The 21,883-nt window shown below is 45.5% G+C and overlaps 1 protein-coding gene across 4 annotated transcripts; it reads left to right on the top strand.

Annotated features, from left to right (window-relative positions):
- The first annotated feature begins 209 nt into the window (after positions 1–209).
- LOC139914191 (zinc finger protein 516-like) lies at positions 210–21,649 on the top strand. Of its 4 annotated transcripts, XM_071902439.2 has the most exons (5): positions 210–2,313; positions 7,060–8,379; positions 12,323–12,427; positions 14,748–14,818; positions 17,430–17,598. In XM_071902439.2, the coding sequence occupies exons 1-5, from the start codon at positions 522–524 to the stop codon at positions 17,487–17,489; spliced, it is 3,348 nt and encodes a 1,115-aa protein (XP_071758540.1). In that variant the 5' UTR covers positions 210–521; the 3' UTR covers positions 17,490–17,598. The 4 variants fall into 4 exon arrangements, with proteins under 4 accessions (XP_071758540.1, XP_071758539.1, XP_071758543.1 ...); XM_071902438.2 differs by lacking the exon at positions 14,748–14,818 and having other exon boundaries at positions 17,430–21,649; XM_071902442.2 differs by lacking the exon at positions 12,323–12,427.
- Positions 21,650–21,883: the final 234 nt, after the last annotated feature.

The raw sequence follows: 21,883 nt of genomic DNA, 5'->3' as shown, positions 1-21,883 counted from the left end.
AGAGAAGAAGAGTGGTGGATTAGCTTGCCCTGATACAGAAACCTCCCCAAAATGCCTGGGAACTGACAAAGTGATGAACTGAAACTGAATGAAAACTTTCACTTTACGCCGCCACAGATATGGCTTCGGTCACTGTCAGTTATAAATGACTTGCTGCGACCTATTCTGCTTGAAAGATAGTTTTAAGTTTTACTGCGCCTGCCCAAATAAATGATAGCGCTGCATAAGCTGCTTTTTATGGTGCCACTGCACATACAGATAAAGTCTGAGTCACTGATTCATTGACAGTGCTAGATGAAGATGGATAGATGGCATTGCATCCAGTAACCAGAGAGTGCTAGATGAGCTGTTGCACTGGATGCTCTGTTAGCAGGACACACTAGATGATCAAAGGCAGATAGCATTGGAAGCGACTGACAGAGACACGCCAGACATCCATAGATGTGCAACTGCAGATAGCAGTAGTTTCTAGTTTTAGTGAGCTTGTGAGGCCAGGCAGGCGGGGTAGACTAGTTTGCACCATGAACCCCAGAGACAGCGTGGAGGTGATGGAGACCCAGTCCGGAGGCCAGAAGGAGAAGCTGGTCGGAGACAAGGCCAGCCCAGAGATGGAGGTCGAGGGTGAGGATGACAAAACCCCCGGGGCTTACGACTGCAGTGTTTGTGGACGCAGCTTCCCCTTCCTCAGCTCTCTGTCCCAACATATGAGACGTCACACGGGCGCACGTCCATACAAATGTCCCTACTGCGACCACAGGGCCTCTCAGAAGGGCAACCTCAAAGTTCACATCCGCAGCCACAAACTGGGCACGCTCTCTAGCCACCACACCAATGAAGATGAAGAGGGTGGGGCAGAGGGGGCAGAGGAGGAAGAGGAGGTGGCATCCGCTGAGGTGAGCGTTTCTGAGGGTCTCGACGGAGGGACAAGTCCAACTAAGAGCAGCTCAGCCTGTAACCGGATGATCAATGGGGATAGTACAGAGGAGAGTCGGAGGAAAGTGCCTGCGAGGAGCATGAAGAGAGAGAAGTCCATAACTGACCGGCGGCCATATTGTTGCCGACTGTGTGGGTACGAGGCCCTGCGGGAGGACCAGCTCCTCAGCCACATTGAAAAGGTCCACATCACCGCAGACACAGAAGAGGAGACCACTGTGAAGGAAGAGCCCGGGCCGGAAACTGATGTCATCCAGCCGCAGAGCGATGGGACCTTCCCCTGTGAGACCTGCGGCCAGGTCTTCACCCAAGCCTGGTTTTTGAAGTCGCACATGAAGAAACATGCAGGGATCCTGGAACACTGCTGCCGTATTTGCGGCCGACGGTTCAGGGAAGCTTGGTTCCTCAAATCCCATATGAAGACGCACAACACCAAGTCCAGGTCCAGGCCAAAAGTGGATTCCTCTGAGCCCCCAGCTACCATCAACGACGTAGCCCAGGACCCTGATATTGTCACCGGTTCTGTTACTTCTATCTATCAGATCTGCTCCAAGTGTGGGAACCTGTTCCACAGCAGAGAGAGCCTGAGGGCCCATGAAAAAGTCCACAGTGTCAGCTATGGTAGGAAGCCCCAGAGCCAACGCAGGCCCAGTGATGACGAAGACTCACCGGCTGCTAAGAGACGTTTCCTGGACTACTTCAACCTCCGGCCTGCTGAGGAGAAGGCCTTGGAGGTAGAGGAGGCGGGTGAGAAGAAGAAGCTGGGTCAAAGAATCCCAGAGCTGGATCCAGTTTGCAGCTACCAGGCCTGGCAATTAGCCACCAAAGGCAGGGTTGTGGAGCCAGTTGAACCCAGTTATAAGACTTCTTCAGGGGGAGGAAGTATGGGGGAGGAGGCCTTGGCTGGAGCTGCCGTGGTTTTCGAGAAGGAGAGCAGCCGTTACGTCCTGCAAGGCCAGGAGAAACGCAGCTCGGGCCGACGCAGCAGCTCCGGGTTTGGAAGCCACGGCTCCTCAGGGGACCGGACGCCGGAGAGCCTCAGTGACTCAGAGTATCGGCCCTCCTCTCGCCAGGACCGACGACGACCATCCCAGACGCAAGCTTCCTCCAAGTCCAACGAGTGCTTTGAGTGCGGGAAGGTGTTCCGCAGCCGACACCAGATGATCGTCCACCAACGGGTCCACAGGAGAGATGGAGGGAAGGCATCTGCGGGAGACAAGGAGAGGTCTGCGAGAGACGACCGCTGGGGCTCCACCAGCGATCCAGAGTCAGGCTCCCCGAGTCGGCCCAGCACCCCGGGGTACGGAGACTCCCCGCCAGCCTCCACCCTTGGAAACCAGGCCTCAGAGATGGGCACCGCCAACGCAGGACAGCTGGCAGGTTAGTCAACACCCCAGCTCTTGTTCTTAGTTTGTGGGGAAAAACTAACATTCAGACATGAAATTATATTTCAATGTACAAAAAAACCCTTCAGTCTGTCTCCTTAGCTTTTAGTATATTTCATTTCATAGCACTTGGCTCTAAGATCCATGTGATCCCCTGTGATCAGTCCATAGTCACTGAAATATTATAGGTGCACTAAGGCCCTAACCTTTGCACTCCTAATTTTAGTTGGTTGTACATTTTGGTGATTCAGGAACTGTACAAATTATGTAATGTTATTATGGTATGATGTGAATAGTTTTGAGTATGATAGCTAAATAACAGAAGTTGGAGGGCATAGCTCTGAGTATTGTTTTTTACCTTATTCATTAGTTGTTTGTGAACACTGTTAAGATCTAACCCAGTATTTTACTTTCCTTTTAAGATACTGTGATCTTCCAGCATAAATAATAGGAAACTAAATATGCATACAAATAATAGGAATGCAATAAATTTAAACCCGCCTATTCAAACACAGCCTGCAGGGTTTTTTAATGGCCAGAAATGGCTTTAGCCTTTTCATGCCTCCCACTCAAGGCCTCAGACACTGACAGTCACTCAGTAGCAAACATCTGTTGGTGAAATGTGTGTTATGTGGGTGCAGCTCATCATCGACTGTCTCTGTATGGAGTGGGGACTGGAGCCACCGTGTGGCTAAACATCAAAATTACATCTCAGTTCGCCTATTTTATAGAGTATTTCACACAAACAACATTAAATATGGTCAATAAACTTTAATTGCCCCTGGAAAAACTGTTTAGAGCAGTGCAATTATTTGGTATCATAGAGCAATGAAGTAAACTGTTAAATGAAAGCTCATGCCTTCCAACAGCATCTCAGTAGAAGAGAGGGGATTTTTGGAATGCCTATCATTTTTTCACCTCCACAACCAATAAACACTGCAGAAAAAAAAGAAATCCTACCCATGCAAGGGCAAAAAAAACCCTATAATCACGGCTGATTTATGATAAAGGAAGGATTCCTGGGTATGCGACAATTGAAAGCTCTCCAACTTGCTTCTGTTAACTTCCTAGCTCGTTGAAAACACAAACTTGACAGGTTGTGATAGTGTGCTAAGAATCGTAGTGATTGCTTCCATTCCTCCCTGTTGGTTTAGACATTCAAAAATAGCAGCAGCATTTCTTCTGGCCTGATCGAGCTGTGTGCTATTTCAGCTCTTCCTGTCTCAGGAAACCCCCCCTCTTATCTGTGTGTGAATATGGTTTTTGCTCTACTTTTTATGTCTTTGCCATGAAAATCTGTCTTCTGACCTGTCTTCCTTTCACTCTCGACATCAGAGGTGTTGTTTATTGGATAACTAGATATTAAACAAAAGGGAAAAACTGTAGTATAAAACTGTACATGACAAAGCCAGGGAAGATATACCTCCCACAGTAGCTGTTTCCCTTTTTTTTGCACACTTGATGCCACACAGTACAGCAACAAAGAGAGCCCTGTTTTCCAGCAGTTAAGGCTTTGGTTAGCTTCCTTCATAGTGGTAAATGTACTGTGAAGTATTCCCTCTCGCCAAAGTCATGGGAGATTGGGGTGAAATGGCGTCTGATCTTGGGAATGGCATTTGGCAGTAGGTTTATGCTGCTGTTTTAGCTAGATATGAATAAAAAAACAATGCTTTCAAGGAGATCCAGGTTAGTTGTGAGTGCTTACCTTTCTCTGAAGGGATGTGCCTCGGGGGACCTGAGCCTCCTGCCTTAGAAGTGTGAGAGCCATGCTAAAACATCTGAACTCACAAACACTTAGAAACCAAGCCACACGGTAAAACCCATCCATCCAACCATCCATCCATCCGTCCATCCATCCATCCACCAGCAGTATTTTATCTGTTTACCTTTCTTCCCTGTCTCCTCTGACTGTTCCCTAATCTGTAATGTTACCTCCTGTACCACTCTCACTGTCACTCATCCACTCTTCTTACCATCCAGCCAGCCAGGCTGCCCGCTGTCTGAGGGATTGGTTATTTATAGAGTCACCTCTCGATGGAGAGAGACGCAGGCGATGGGGAAAGAGACACTCAGAGGACACACTAGTCCTGAATACCCTGATGTCCCTTTCACCCCCCTTCGCTACTTTCTGTGAATGCAAATGAGGATAAGTGCACACAACATGCAGATATCAACATGATAGGCTTTTAGGCAAATCGGTTATAATGATAATTATAGACTTGATGAAATTTGCTACATCCACAGTGTTTCTGATCGAGCATTTAGAAAAGTAGGATTAGGGGTGAGGGGGCGTCGACTCACATTACTAGATGTCTTATAGTATTCTTATAATTCTTATAATTCACATGCCAAAATCGGGTGCGTGTTCAAGGTTTGTGGCGAGCAGCATGATTGTCATTGTGCAGAGATGGTAGATTATTAACATACTAGTAATAAAAATGTACTCATTAGCTGTGGTCAGGGAGGAACCTGACAGGACTTCTGTTGGCTTCTGCAATATTTCACGTATTAATAATTATTAAAAAATCCCTCCATGGTAATAAAAACAGTTATTATCTCATCAAAGAGTTGCACTAAGCATTTTTCAGTTCAGTTTTCACTCTGTTTAAAATCCTTGGATGGCAACAGTCATCTGTGCTGTCAGCTCTACCTTATACAAGGATGTTATTTCTGTAGGTTTCAGTGACAGGGAGTCATGGATGGTGTAGATGGTTGCTGTGTTTGTTTCCTGGATACGTATGTAAGCCTAAGTCTGTTTACTCCACCCTGCAAGAGACAAGTGTCACTTCAGTGACAGAGACTGTCAGCGTCTTAATTGCCCTGCTCATTCACTCCTGCAGGGCGATGTTTCTGTGTGTGTGTGTGTGTGTGTGTGTGTGTGTGTGTGTGTGTGTGTGTGTGGTGGGGGGTATGTGATTGTTTATGCAAATACGTGTGTAAAAGAAAAAACCCAAGGGCAACTGTAAGACTGAGAGATTGACTCGGGATTAGACCGATATGGGTTTTTGAAGGCTGATACCGATATTTTTCAGCGTTTCCCCCAGACTTTTATTCTTGTTAGGATGTTGATGTCTCTGAAACCATGGGACACTAAAACTCTCCACTGACTCTCCATACTAATGAAATGAAATTCTTTAGGTGGGTCAGCAGCTCCTTAAGGCAGGGTGAGGCAGGTTTCACTGCAGGTTTTACAGACTGTTGAGTAAAATCCTCCCACACCACACTTGAATGATTTCTCTGGTCAGACATCTGATATACAAATAATAAAAACCTATTCACTGTGGTCAGGGAGGAACCTCTATCATATCACAGGTGGACCACGCTGACTGGATGATATCTCGTTTTTAATAAAAGGCCAGTATCGGCTCGATAAATGGACAGACCAATAGATCGGTCTAACCCTAGAGGTAGACAAGGTGTAGGGCGGACATCTCTCTCTGTGTTTGTTTATCCCACATGGATGTAATTTCCTGCATGGTTTCCTCATAGCAGCAGCACAGGGAGGTACAGGAACTCTATGGGACTCTGTAAGAGTTATGGGCTTTTTTTGTAATGAAAAAGACGGAGCTGTGAATGAGGGTGAAAAGCAGGAGGGGAAGAAAGATAGAGGGTGTGAGAAAGTGAGAGTGTTGTATTCAAACAGAAAGCCCCCCCCCCCATCCCCTCCTCATCCTCCTCATACCAAACTGCCCAGCCCCGGGGCATAACCTTGGCAGGGCGGTAGCTATGTGTTGGCCACTGCAGTGTTGCCAACAGGAAGCCAAATGAAAAGCAGATGGCAGGTTACTGGTGGAGTAGTGGAAGAGAGAAGGGGTAGTGGAGAATACTGTCGTGTCATCTGCTCCATTTGATAGGAGACATCTGAGGGCTATCCGTGTATGTATGTGTGTGTGTGTGTGTGTGTGTGTGTGTGTGTGTGTGTGTGTGTGTGTGTGTGTGTGTGTGTGTGGAGGATATAATGCTCCCATGGCCGGGCCTCAACAGTTCACTGAGAGTTCGATGTCTACATTTTGGCTGGCTTTAATATGCTGAAAACCTCTTAACACCAACTTTGACAGTTTTCATGCAAAAACATGAAAATCAGAGAGAAAAATGACACGATTCCCTATGGGTTGGGAAAATGTTATGACCCCTGGGCTTATAAAACCCCTTTAATACCTATTTAATTACATTAAAAAATAACCAACTCTTTAAAAAATAGCTAACTCTTGTTTGGAGATGCAAGTCTTTCCAATGACAACAGTGTGATTCTACCTGTTAGGAGAGATGGGACACATACGCCACCTTGTGGAGAACTTGTAGAGCTGCAGTTTAGAGACCAACAATATGCAGTATGCATAATTTAACAAATATTAGATCCTGGGAACAATATTCATTGATGCTGTGATGTGAATATTCATTGTTTATTAATGTGTTGATAATATAATTTAGGTAATAGTAATAGAGGTAATTAGGTAGTTTTATTCATGCCCACATGTAACCTGAAAGGAGGGAATGGAAATAGGAATACTGGCCAATACTGCAGCCTTGTGGCTGTTCATGAAAACTACATCTGAGTGGAACAATATAAAGAAGGCATTTACTTTGTTCTGAACTTATTAGGTCTGACTGAACGCTGGTCATAGGCTGGTCATATTCAGATGCCTTGTATAGTACCTCATCTGGTAGTAGGAAAAAGTATCATCTAGATGTTTTCCTATGCAATTATTGACCTTTAGTTTTTATTTCTTTCTCTCCACAGATGAGAAGCCTTACATCTGCAGCCTGTGTGACTTTGTTACCGCAGAGTCGCAGGCCTATCTGACCCATGTTCGTGCCCAACACCCGGCAGAAAGACCCAGCCCCATTCCCAGCCCTAGCCCCAGCTCCAGCTCCGACAGAGGCACCCCCAGCGGCTATCCCAAGCTGAAGAAGGCCCTTCTCCATGGGCTGAACAAGTCTGCGCCCCCCCATCCTTACCTCTCAGCTCAGTCCTCCAGGTCCTCCCCACCCGATCCCAGCATGACCCCTCTGGATCTGTGTGTGAGGGCCGAGGGCCACAGGGGCTTGGCCTCCTTGACTCTGGACAGGAAGGGCCTCCCTAACCACAAGTGCTCCTTCTGCTCCCACTCCACCCGCTACCCCGAGGTGCTGTGGATGCACCAGACTGTGGCTCACCGCATCAACAGCAGTAGCTCGACTCTGGCTCCTAAATGGGCCTTGAAAAACAGTTTGAAGGCCTCCAAGGACAGCTCATCATCTTCCAGGAGGCGCACTGGTCCCCCGCCGGTCCTGGAAGGGAAGGAGTGTCCACCGCTGCCTCCGGTGGTCCGAACTCCACGCACCCGGCCCCCAACCACCTCCAGCGAGACTCTAAAGAAGAACAGGCCAACTGGTCAACCTACCACGTCATCAACATCCTCTTCCTCCTCCACTTCCTCTCGAGGCTCCTCATCCACCTCAGGCACCCAGGCTGGGAGGCTCCCTGTCCGGCCAGGCGGCAGCACCAGCAGCAGCATCAGACACATGGAGGACCAGGGTCATCCGTCTCGCTCCAGACCCAAGGTGGACATTTACCCTCGGGGAAGCTCGTCATCGTCCACCAGCTCGTTGGAGAAGAGCACTGGAGCCCCCCAGCGTTCCTCGGCCCCCAGCCCCAGCTCTGCAGCTGGGACCAGGATGGCGGACCGCTACTTGATGCCTCAGGAGGGCCTGGGCTTCATGCTGTCCAGCAAACATGGCCTTGCGGAGTACAGCCGAGCCAGGAGCTCCCCTCATCAGCCACATCCCAACTCCCACAGCCAGGGCCGGGCTAACGCCACCAGGCCCAGCACCATCACCCACAGCTCTACAGCAGGACACAGCTACGGCGTCTCCCAGACACACGGAGGCGCTCTTCAGAATTCCTCCCCCTCCTCTTCCTTGTCCTCAGGAGTTCGTGGAGATGTGAAGCAGGAGGCGATAGCGGAGACGCCAGAGATGCCCCTTGACATCCTTAGCTTCCTCAAAAACTACAGTCCCCACGAACTGGCTGCACTCTACCACCGCTGGGGTGCAGCCAATGCCCTGTTGGATCCCACTGGTAGGGAGCAGTTTTCTTTAACTTTAAAAGATATAAAAGCAAGAACAAAATACAAAATAGAGAAATGCCAAAAATTGAAATATACACAACATAGTGTGTGCTTTGCCTTTGCAAAAGATAATCTTGAGTTTTTCTAACATATAGGAAAAGCCTCTCTTGTGATATCCTGTGCTCAAGTCACATACAACATGCCTTCATGTGTTTGGAAGAAAGGCCAAATATCAGGAGTTACAGATAAATATTTTTCAGTGTTTGAGTTACTGTAAGTGGAATGGACTGGACTTGACAGGCTAAACCAGGAGAAGAGACAAGGGAGACACTCACACTCATATAAATATGTAGTAAATGTATAATAAATCTGATATTCATATTCATCCTAATACACACATAGACTCTATCTGTCTCTCACACACACACACACCATATGGCAGAAAATGATTGACAGACACACATACCGCTTCATTCTGACAAGGTTTTAAATAATGAAGAAGAGATGCATTAAAGAAGCACACACGTGTGCTTGCATGTTCATGAGGTATGATAAAAGGCTGTATCTGGGGCAGTGTGTGTGTGTGTCCATATGTGCTTAGGTTTTTAGATGCAAAAGGAGTGTGTGTGTGTGTTTTTTTTTTTACTGTGAAAGACGTGAGAGAACCTTTGCTACTCTCAGGTCTGCAAGGCATGCCTAGTCTCCAACTCCACTCTCCCAGAAAGCTGTCACAAACTGTTTAGGTCATGGCTCTGCCTGATGAGAGACTCACACAGATGCGAATGGAGGGAGGAAAAACAGAGGGGGAGAGAGAGATGAGACACAATAATTACCCCACCAGCTGCTTTGGAAATGGTCATTACCAAACATCCGTATTATTTGCCCATTTTTCAGTTGCGTCTCTAAGGTCAAGTGGGGCTGTATGGAGCCAGGGGTCAAAGACAACAGCCCCAGAGCAGACGCATGACATCGCTGTCACCCGTCCAGGCGCATATCGTCACGCTCCGCCTTAGCCCTTTGAGTCACATGCTATAAAGTGACCTTTTTTGAGCAACCGAGTCTCCCTCTCCCTCTCTCTGTAATGTGTGTGTGTGTTTGAGCGGGTGCATGTGTGTCTGCTTGTGTTTTCCGTCCAGCTCTGTCTTGTCTTTCATTAGTGCATCAGTGAGAAGGGCTGGCGGCCCAGAGTAGAAGTAGAGTATCCAGAGGCCAGCAGTAGAGCTGCCAGAGACACTCTCTGTCACCTCCTCCACCTCCCTGTCCTCCCTGTCCTGCTGTCCTCAACCCCCCGCCTCCACACACACACACACACACACACACACACACATACACACACACACACACACACACACACACACACACACACAACCAGTGGGCACTGCCCAGGTATATGCCAGGCTTAGTGCTTGGGGAGTTGACGTGTTTGGTGGTGGGGGTTTGTGCAGTAAGCAAACCCCCTCCTCCCCCCTCCCCCCCACACACACACTCCCCCCAGGCCTGTTATCTGCCAGCAAGAGAGGTCACAGGAGTGTATGCATGTGTGTGTGTGTGTGTGTGTGTGTGTGTGTGTGGTCGTGACGTCGTCAGACGGATCCAGCCGTCTTCAAATGCCTCGTCCTCCTGCTGCTGTCCCCCTGCCTCTTGCTACACCGACCACGTTTACATGCACAAAAATGTGATTGTAGTGCGATGAAGGCAATAATGCGAGTAAGGCAGGACCCATGTAAACGCCATACTTTAGGATATCCACAGGTCCTTAAATAGTCTGAAAAAATGTCTACATTTAAGGCCTACAGTAGTGTTAAAATTCTTAAATATAGTTATTAAAGGTATTTTTTCACTATGTAATGACAGGTTTCTTTGTGCAGCATATACAGTCTTAGATTAATACAGAACTGTCTTAGTAGTACAGTATGCATCTTTGTTAAACCTGCAGATGTACTATGTTAGTGTGATTATGCTTTTAGTCAGAGTAGCATTATCACAGTAACATATGTGTACTTCAGGTGTGATCAAGGTGTGCATGTGTAGTTTGCGATGTAGTTCATGTTTTTTTTTTTGTCATTTCTGTGTGAATACTCGCAATAACCACGTCACATGCAAACTGGAAAAGCTGAGATTTCTAGAATCATATAAATGACTTAATCACACTTTTGTCTTAAGGCTCCGCTAGGCAAGAATTGTATGTAAAAATACACCTGTCTTTTCAGCCTAAATCATAAACTGATGCTACAACAGAGAAGAACGTAACAAAACTTAGGAGTGAAATACAATAGTGTCTATAAACAGTGAAAGAGTAATGTTGAAAGAGAAAGCTGGACTCACCAATCATGGCTGAACCTCTTCAGCACCTCCGACCCCACCAGACACTAAGAAGACATTTAGTTTACTGATGACACCTTACCAGATTTCTGGGTATTGAAGTCTGCAAAATTCAAACATTTACCTCTCTTTGCCATTTGGGGCCGCCAATGTGCGAAATTGCCTAGTGCATGTTATAGAAGTATTGTTGCATTATTGCGTGCATGTAAACGTAGCCAGTGTGAGCCTTTTTTTATTTTCTCCCCTGGACCAAACACACATATACACACTCTGAAACACACACACACACATACGCAGATGCACACACACACCTGACATGTGACACACGGGCAGCGGAGCGGGCACATCACAGCCGGGGCGTTTTAATTGCCTGTAATTTATGCGGTGTGTGTGTGTGCTGTGTGTGTCTGGCTGTCAGCCTCTGAGATGATGCTGTGTGACAGCTGCAGTCCAGCCCCCGGAGCTAGCCGCTCATAATGACACATTAGACATACTAATGATGCCTGCACTAGTCCACTACTGACGCTACCTACCTCCACCGCTCCAGCCAGGCACCGGGCTTATGTACACCAACTCGCTTTCTTCCCATCGTCGACCTTTACATCTTTCAGTCACGGCAAATATTGCCATAAGAGAATGTGTTTTACTCTGGATGGATTAAGCTGATACGCAAACCACCTCTTCCACCCCTTACAGAAAAGTCACATGTGAAAACCTGCATATGAATTCAAAGCACATGTGCATTCATGTTGGTTTTCATATGTGAACATGTGAAATTTCCCATTTTCCTTGTGAAAATGACATTTTCACCTGTGAATTGTCTCTGCATGTAAATCCCATGTAACCCATGTAAATGTTGTCATATGTGATGGCAGGCAAAAACGTGGAACAAATTTCACATATGGAAAAAAACAAACACTTTTCACCTTGAAATTTTCACATATGAAGTCAAAACTCTCACATATGATGTGAAGACCAAATGCCTTTCTGTTCCCAAGGTCTGTCATTGAGATCTAAAATAGTTTTGGGGAGAGTGAAACCTAGGGTTAGAATAGTAATGAATCTACATTCTCTAATTGGGATACATAGTGAATTAAGTTATAGTGAAATTAAGCTATACCTCATTTTGCTGGGGATCCCCTGGAAATCCCTTCAAAGACCCCTGGTGGTCCCCAGACCCCACTTTGAGAATCACTGGTTTAAAGCAAAATTCCTGCATTTTTCATGTGATATTCAGAGGGTGCTTTGGTTAAAGAGTGGTCTAAGGATCAGGAGAAGCTGAAATGCATGGTTTGATGCTCTAGTCACTCTAGTCATCATTTTTAGGGGGCAGAACCATCCACCTTTAGCTTTAAATAAACTGATGATTTAAACTGAATGTGGTCAAAACTAGTTTGGACACTTAGTTGGATATAGTTTGCTGTTGTTTATATTATGGATACTTTCAACTTCACCTGTTTTGACCTGTTTTTCACCTCTACTCTCACACGCAAATGATTAGAACCTGAATTAACCAGTGGTGCTTTATAGATTTTGCTGCTTTTGTACTTTGTTTAATTGTGTGTTCCCTCTTCCTCTGTGTGTGTGTGTGTGTGTGTGTGTGTGTGTGTGTGTATGTGTGCGTGTGATCAGGGATGCTGAGGTCTTTAATGCGACAGGGACAGTATGTCTGCCATGAGTGCGGCAAGAGTTTCAGTCAACCAAGCCACCTGCGCACTCATATGAGGTCCCATACAGGTAAATCACCAGAATACACTCACATACAAACACACACAAACGCACTCCGACCTATACTCACACACACACACACACACACACATATCCCGGGGGATGGACAAAATAATGGAAACACCACATGAAAAAGGACTTTGAAGTAACTAAATCACAATTATAAAGAAGCTATAAAGATGCAGGCCAGTCCCATTAATTCCAATGCTAATTAGCAGTCTCAACTTTAAGAAGTCTGACAATCAGTGTTTTCACAGTTTTCAAAGTCACATGAGACAACTTACAAAGTTTCAAAGAGGCCAAATAGTTGGTGACCAATTTGCAAGTGCACCAGTCACAAAAAACTGCAGAGTGATTTAATGTGGGAAGGGGAAAAATCTCAGAAATCATGACAATATATGAGAAACCGGACAAACTGCATCAGCAAAGAGGAACAAATCAAAGTTCACTGACAGGAAATGTTCCTTCTCGAAGAAAAATTCAGTATCCCACTACACACAGTCCAAGACGCAGTATGACAGCCTTTCAAGGAAGACTGAAGCTAGTCTGAACCCTTATTAGCTACTTAATATTCATATATTGTCAGGTGTTTCCGTTATTTTGTTCACCCCTTTAACATTCATTTACTCACGGGCCACCTGTGCGCACACATTATCGCCCTCACGCCTATTTATTCACCCACAAGCGCTCACATGAGATATAGGAATATATGCACGGTGGATTCACATTCCCCAACAATATTTCATCGTCTGACTCTCCATACGTCTGCTACTTTCCTGCGTTTTCCAAAATAAATCAAAACAGATCTTTTTGTTCAGCTGAGTGTGACAGCCAGTCTGTGAGTCCTTCCCCGCCCTGGGCCGGGCAGCTGTCTCTATTTTTTAAACTGAAACATGATTTGCTCAGGATACTGACCTGTGACAAATTGTATACATTATTAATCACATGTCAATTAGAGAGATGGAATTGCGCATTCTAATGAAGCAGAACAGCATTTGTCCACGCCAGCCTTATGAATCCATTTGCATGCGTCCTGATGCCATTCACTAAACAGCTTGATTTAGACATCCTCCCTTCTCCTCTCTTTTTCCCCTTCTCCTTTTTCCTCTCTTCTTTTCTCCTCCTCCTGTCTCCTCTCCCCTCCTCATTCCCTTTCCTCTCCTCTCTCCGCTCCTCTCATCTTTCTCCTCTCTTTTTGGCTCCTGCCCTCCTTCTTTCCTCCCCTCTTCTCTCTTCTCATCCTCCCCCTCCTCTCTTCTCTTCTCTTCTCTTCTCTTTTCTTCTCTTCTCTTCTCTTCTCTCATCCTTCCTTTTTCTCCTCTCCTGTCCTTTTATCTCCTCTCCTCATCCCCTTTATCTTCTCCTCCTCTTTTTTCCTCCTCTACTCTCTTTTCCTCCCATTCTGTCTCCTCTCCCATGCCCTCCACTTTTTCCTGTCCCCCCTTTTCCTTTCCTCTCCTCCTTTCTTTTCTCCTGTCCTCTCCCCTCCTCCTCGCTCTATTATTTTCCTCTCAGTTTTTCTCCTCTCCTCCTCTCCCCTTTCTTGTCTCCTTTCCCCTCCTCTCCTTTTTTCTTGTGCCCTCTTCCCCTTTCTCCTCTCCTCTCCTCTCCTCTCCTCTCCTCTCCTCTCCTCTCCTCTCCTCTCCTCCTCCTCTCCTCTCCTGTCCTGTCATGTCCATCAGCCCAGCCAGCAGTGATCACAGTAGACAGTGAGATAAGTAGCTTCTTTATAGAGAGTGTGAATGATATGTGGCACAGCCAGTGATTCTAAGTGACAGAGGCCAAATGGTAAGTGATGCAGTGCTCAGCTCCCCCCACCCCCAGCCCTATTGTAAACACACACACACACACACACACACACACACACACACACAGACACCGCATACACACACACGCCCATGCATAGGCTCTGTAAACACTCGCCGAGGCTGTAATTAATGTTGTCACCGGCGGTTGTCGTCAGCATGGACGTGCACACACAGAAAAGGCCAGCCACCCCGAGGCCTCTATTAACATGCGTCATATTAAATCACTGGCTTGCCTCCACCAGGTTCCATCATCATCATCATCATCATCATCATCATCATCATCACCACCATCATCATCACCGCCAGCTCCCCTCTATTAGCAAGGGTGCTGGTGGCAAATGCTACTGTGTGCTGGTGGTGGTGTAAAAAAAAAAAAAAAAAAAAGATGCTTGTGTGGTGAATGCAGAGATCTGGTAGAGCTTTTAACCGAATCCCCTCCTCCTCCTCCTCCTCCTCCTCCCCCTCCTCCCCTTCCTCCTCTTCCTCCCCCCCCCCCCCCCCTTCCTCCTTCTTCCCCACAGTTGGGTTTGATTTTAACGGACTCCACAGAGGTACTGACGCTCACACCACCGCTTCTGAAGCTCCCAAACAAGTATGTGCCACGGTGGCTAATCACTGAGCTTCCTCATCGCTTCTGCATGTTTGGTTGTGTGTGTCCCGCCTGTGCATGCGTGTGTCTCCGTCACTCCCCGCTCCCGCCATGATTGTTGTTTTCGCTTTGCTTATTTTTTCCACAAAGTTTATCGGTGCTGCTGGAGATTCACTGGCCCCCCACTGTACACCTGGCATTAACACCTGGCATTCTCATATGCGGATTGTTTAGCTGGATGACACCTGACATTAAAAGGCGTATCCAGTATACATATCGCTGTTGTCATGTGAAAACCTCACAACTCCAATTTCACCTGAAGGATTATATGGTTTTCTAGGCACTGAGAAAATTCTACGGGTCTTGGGCTTATGAGGCATGTTGGTCAAGCTAAAAACAAGTCTGTTTTTTTTTGTTTTTTTACATTTTGCAGACACAAGGTTTTCACCTGACAGCAACAATATTGAAATCGGATTTCTCTTTTACTTGCCAAAATGCTTGCTATACACATCACTTTAAAGGACGTAATATGTACGTCCTTTAAAACTGACAGTAAACACCTTGTGTCGCTTGTTTCCTATCCACCACTATCCTGACCATCCATTTTTGTCATGTATATTTTTGTCTGAGCTGCCTGCTTGCTGCACATTGCGCTTACACTTTGTTGTTAATGTGGCCAAATGAGTCTCTGACCATGTCCAAAGGTATTTTAGGGTGATTGGCGAGCTCAGTGCATCCTGGGTGTGATTTTAGGTGTTTTTGCTCTATCTGAATACAATCCTATCACCCAGGCTGCATCTTAAAGTAATAATCCGCAACATTTTCAAATGAATAAATATACGTTTTGCTACTCTCTTTCACTGATTGATGTAACAGAATAGTGATTCAACCGAGCCAGTTCATCAAAGCTTTTACATTTGCTGTTCTAAACACACAGTGTCAGCTCTTTCCTGGGAAAAATCCTCTGCCGCACAGGAAGTGATGCGCTTTACGTTTTCAGGTTGTTTGGAATAAATAGAAGAAGAAGTGGGTAGTTAGCATGAGCAGTGATAGCCACCATGGCTGAACAGACAAAGAAAAGAGCGCCACCTATAGAAACTCAAACTTCACCAACAGAAAATCCAAAGAAAAAGACGTCACAGTTCTGGACACACTGTTTGATTGACAGGTGATCTGTGGGAAGTGCAGAGCAGAGACACCACAGCGCTGAGCGCTGAGCACCGAAGATGGAGACAAAATAAAAAGAACATAAACAAAAAAAAACAAGGATCTTGACTTTAACACCAGGTGTAAAAGGGGTCTTTGTTCTCTCAACACAAACATTTACCAAACTCACAGAACTGCTTCCCTCCGACGTCGTTTCGGAGTTTTCAGAGAGACAAAAAAGCGATGGAGAGAGGGATTGAGGTAGAGATAGAGAGAACGGAGGGGTAAATCTGTTCTGCTTTGACATTCGGAGAGAGCCGGGGTCTACACGGCGCACCTCCATCTTAATTAATCACACACATCACACACACCCACGCACCCACACACACACACGCGGACTCAGATTTACCGCACGCTATGAATGATGGGAGCAGGCGCGGCGGAGGGGTCCAATTAGATGTAGTGTTGGCGCTGCTTTACGGTGACGATAACCTTTAGTGTAATGTAGTGCACCGGTCCCGTCAGCGATGTTTCCTCGCAGGACGATGTCGTGGAGGTTCTCGCTTTCCTCTCACGTCTCACCCTCGCCGTCTTTCCAGCTGCTTTTTTAGATTTTTGCGTGATTAATTACGCCTTTTTTTTTTTGTTTTTATTTCTCTCTCTCTCTTTCTCACAACCCCCTCTCTCTCTCTGTTGTGTTTCTGATGATGTATGATAACAGCCATATTTCCCTGTTTCTTCTTTAGGGAGAAGGGTGCGGGGGGGTAGGGGGAGTCATTTGTTTTCCCGCTTTGATATTCTTCCATTTATCAAAATGATAATTAGGTGCAATTAAATGGCAATCTCATTTGTTTTGTTCAGGTGTGTGTTGCTTATTTTTTTCCGAGGTGTCTGTGCCATTGTAGGTCAGTCTAATTAGAAGAGAGAGTAGAGTGTATAGGGTGTATGTGGAGTGTGTGTGTGTGCGCGCGTGTGTGCGTGTCTGCATGTGTGTGTGTGTGGCATCGGGTGGCCCGGCTGATTGAGAGAAATAGATGGGGGAAAAGTAGGACTGTTCAGACAGGGATGTGTGGCCCTCTTCTCCAGATGGCAGGAAAGAGAAGGGAAGGAAATGAGAGTTACTCCATCTGGGTCAGGATAGAGAAGGAAAGTTAACTTTTTAAATGAAATTAGGTGTAAGAAATTAAATGTGAATGCTGCTCTTGACCTGCATAATGTTTTCCCCAGTCCTAGCTGAATGCCGTCATGTGTCTCGGTTTGTGTTTGTCTGTGTTCGCTCGTTTCTCCACCCGTTTTTTTGTCTCCGCCGCAGCGAGTCTCGGTTGTGGTTTACATCACTGTGTCTTGTTAAATCCCATGTATACTCAAAATTCCCAGAGGAGAGTCCTGTCCTCTCTGCACCTGATAAACCCTGTGTGTGACATCACCTCTGACCCTTCAACTTTATGTGTGTGTGTGTGCTCCTCAGGGGAGAGGCCATTCTGCTGCCAGCTCTGCCCATACCGAGCCTCTCAGAAAGGGAACCTAAAGACCCACGTCCAGAGCGTCCACCATATGCCTTTCGACAACGGCCAGTACCCAGAGACCAGAATCCCGTTACTGGGCCAGGAGGAGCGAGGAGTGCTGGCCGCCACACACCCACCAACCCAACAACAACAACAACAACACCAGTAGACCCTCTGACAGACCTGGATCTTGGACCAGTATAGTCAGGGATCACACCGCCCAAAAACACCATCACCATCCCTAAAAAATCAGAGGATTGATAGCGGCACCCAAGACTTATGGTCAAGTCTTTGGGCGACAAGCCTGTGAACGCTTCACCCACCACCCTTTAATGATCAGCAAACTTTAAGAGCGTTTTTCTACAATGAGGGTTCTGGTATTTTTTGGATGTTTGTTTAAAAGAAAAATAGTTAAAGCTGCACTAGGCAAGAGTTTTATGTAGAAATCCACCAGTCTTATCAGCCTAAATGACAAAGTGGGGCTGCAAGAGAGAAGAGCGTCTCATGCCCCCTTATTGAGATGCTGTAGATTCGCCCTATTTGACCAAATGAAATTCTGTTGTCAATTCAGTCACAGGCGGGAAATCTTCTCCGCCCAAACTTAAGAGCGAAATACAAACTGTCTCCTAAACAGCAACAAGTCAGCAGAGAAAGCCGGACTCACCAACGTTAGATCTTTTGCCTCTCTTGTCCCTTTGCTATGCTTCGGTATAAAGCATCACAGATCGGCTGGGTTGGTAAACATGAGCGTGTTTTGTGCAGTTTATCACCTTGGGTGATTTCTTGGTATTGAAGTCCTCAAAATTCAAACAGTTACCTCTCGTTGCCATTTGGAGCCGCCAACGTACGAAGTTGCCTAGTGCAGCTTTAAATGGAAATTTACGTTTTTTAAAAAAAGTGGAAAAAAACCTGAACTCGGTGCAACTGCTAGTGTTTTAATCAAGGACTGTGGCATGGCAGGGCCCCTGTAGTTGCCCCCCACCCTTCCCTTTTGATCCTGTGTTTTTCTTCTTTTTTTTTTTTGCTTTATTATATAAGAGTTTGTGCATTCCTCAGGACACCAATCCTCTAACTCACAGCACCGGGATGAGAGAGAAGAAAAAAAGATGCTTTGCAATTCATCGACACTCAACTGACACATCGCAAGTTCACTTCTTCTGGACTCTCACTTCTAAGTCAATGAGCTGAGGATGAAGTTGTGTGTGTGTGTGAGTGCGTGCGCGCGCGCGTGTGTGTGTGTGTGTTTGAAACTCACTTCTTTCCACTCCAAAGTGTAATGTTAGGAGCTGAAGTGGAGTGACCACTCTCTGTAGTCTGAGGCTGTTTAGCTGACCATTAGGGGGAGAGGGGCAGAGAGAGGTAGAGTTAAAGTTGAAGAGAGAGAGAGAGAGCTAATGGGGGTGTCTGCTTTAGTGCTCATTAAAAAGAGTGTGCGTTTTTAATAGCCGATATAAATGAGCGTGCCGTTTTTATGGTCATTCAATTATTGTCCATTTAAGAGGAAGGGAATGAGTGGAGGCAGTTTTCCTCCATAACTCCCTGATGTGAGGGAGCGTTTCCTCCGCCGACACCTCTGACTTTGAATTAGACCGACTCCAAGAGGGCGGGAACAGCAGGAACGCGCCGGTTTGGCTGTTGGCTGCACAGATTAGCTCGAACTTGTGAACTTGACAAGGAGTATACGGTATATTTAGCTAGTCTTAGCCAGCAAAGAGGCATCTTATTTTCTCTTTGCTGACTTAAAGGACTACTCTGACTTTCTGGGAGTTTGGCCCATTGGTCACCCAATATATGACGAGAAGATTGGCACCAAAATCATCTCTGTAGCTCTGTCTGGTGCGCATGCTAACACTTTAGCATACAGTATGTTGAGTAATCGTAGGAAACTAGACGTATCCTAAAAGTGAAAAAGTGGCAAATGAGAAAATGAGAAGTTGTTGCAGCTCTAAGGCTGGATGGTTAGTTCATTTTAATGACACGTCTAAACCTGGCTTGTTTATGGGATTGGTCAAATAGACAAAAAAGAATGCACTTTCAATGGCACATGATCTCTCTTCCTGCAAGACCGATGAGCTAAAGTTTTTTGCACTGCTGAATGGATGCCTAATGGACTTCACTAATGATGAAAATTAGATTTTTTTTTCAGAAGTTATGAATCTATAGGCCATAGAATAAAAAACAACACCAATTTTGGATTACCAAAAGGTTTATCTTCATACTTTGGATAATGCTTATCACCTATGCCTATGCTTGAGCGTTAGTGTGAGGAGCTATCTACCGGACACACAGATGATTTTGGTGCCAGTCCTCTCATCCCGTATTGAATAAGGTGACCAATGGGCCAAATTCCCAAAAAGGTGGTGTAGTCCTTTGATGTGTAGCGATGAATCCTGGGAGGATAGAGCGAGGAGGCGAGAGAGAGCACCCAGTGGTCCAGAGGTCAGGCTTCCAGAGATTTCAGGGATAAAACAGAAGATAGATAAACAGAAGATAGAGATGTTGTTTTGAAGCCTATTGAATTGCAGAGCCATCACAGCCTTCACAGAGGTGTGTGTGTGAGTGTATGTTTGTGTGTGTGTGCGTGTGTGTGTGTGTGTGTGTGTGTGTGTGTGTGCGTGCGTTCTGCTAAAACCTCTGCATACTGTATAAGAGTTTGAGTAACCTCTATGTATAATCCAGCCTCCCTCTAGACGCTTTGTATACTAGCCTACCTCCTTTGCAATGAAGCTTGTTTGGATTTTTTGGCTCCAGCAGGTATGAAGCGAGGACTGTTCTCGTCTGCTAGGAAAAGAGATTTTTTTTTTTTTTTGTGTGTGTCCTGTTCTTGGTTTTCTCTCCTCAACCGCCTCCTAGATTGAAAAAGCCATGCCCGTCTATGCCTGGACGTGTTGGAGGGAAAAGAAGAAGAGACTACAAGCAAGGCTGCAGTCTGTGCAAACTTATTGCCTTTGCTGCAAGAGCAGAACTGTCGATTTAGAGAGATGATTTTTGTACGCATTGATTCAAAATTCAAAGTTATGAAACCAGTTAAAGATAAAGGAGCATACAGAGTACTGTACTTCCCCTCTATTTTGAGACCTCAGTAGTTTTTACATGAACACATGATGAAACGGTTGCTAAACCAGGGGGTTGTTTGGTTATGCATACAATATTGTGTGCTTGAATTATACCTATTACACAAATGTGTATATTGAAGGTGTGGGTAGTGAAAATACTTGAAATGGATACTCTAGCCTACCGAGTTAGTGTAGTACTAATACCAATGTTGTACAGAATTCCCTTTAAGATTAACTCCTCAATTATGAATTTGTACTCCGAAGTGTGACTTAGAAAAAACTATGAAGACATCGAGCAGGAGCGAGTGTGTGTAATATAAACTGTATATCTGTATTCCACTCTTACCAAACCCTTTATATACAGCGTTAGAAACCAAATGGCATTACTAGTGCACTTAGACTAGGTTACTGCTTTAACCGTTCTCATTTGTCCAATTCTAGCTAAGGTTTCTGTGTGAATGTCTTTTTAATGGTGCCAGCTAATTCACTTCAATGTCATTTCTGGTTTAGAGGCTTTTTATTATGATGATTCCATAGATTTTCATGATGATTGAATATGATTTGTTCTGTGACGGCTGTATGGCACAGCTTTTTAGCTACGTTTCCTCATGGAAAGTTTGATAATGCTAGGTGCAGCAGTGCTTATTTTTTCATACAGATGTAAGAGTGTGTTTTTAGTCTTTCTCTTTGCTAAACCGTAGGATTTATTCAGTAGCTAGTCATGGCTGCCCTCCCAGAGGGGCTGGCAGGTGTTGTTCTTTTCTCTTTGGTTGGGTTTTTTATCATGCCTCTTAAGTTGTATTATTTGTGTCCGTTTTGCTTTTTTATTTGTTATGAACTTCATGATTAATTTACCTTAGAAGACATTATTATTCAAAATGTATTTGGTTGATATCTGTATTTATTATCACTTCAAAACGATAACAGAGGACAGAGGCAGACAGGAGTGTTTGTTTAATTTTGATTTTTCTGGGTTGTTTTGTTCGGTTGTTTTTATACTGTGTAGTTTTCAAGCCAGCAAGCTGATGTGAAAGCTCTACCTCGTCTGAGCCATTCTCAGTTCTGTTACACTTTTGTACATCATTTCAAAAAGATGTAATGTCATGTCCACAATAAAGACACACAAAATGGCACCTGTTGGCTCTGTTTCATCTGGTTTTGCTTGTTTGTTTTGAATTTACCCAGCCACTGTGACTGAACAGTTCCAAGTTTAGATGAAAAAGCTTCACAGATTTGCAGTTCACAGATTTTTTTTTTTCCCTCTCCTCACACTGGCGGTGTGAACCTTCTGAAGAACTTTGCAGCTCACTGTCTCTGAATATTGATGGGATTAAAAATTGAGCATGTGTTATACACTTCTG

Source organism: Centroberyx gerrardi, chromosome 12, assembly GCF_048128805.1.
Source record: "Centroberyx gerrardi isolate f3 chromosome 12, fCenGer3.hap1.cur.20231027, whole genome shotgun sequence".
Lineage (NCBI taxonomy): Eukaryota > Metazoa > Chordata > Actinopteri > Beryciformes > Berycidae > Centroberyx > Centroberyx gerrardi.
The sequence above is the reverse complement of the archived record's forward strand: the minus strand, read 5'-3'. Positions and strand labels throughout refer to the sequence as shown.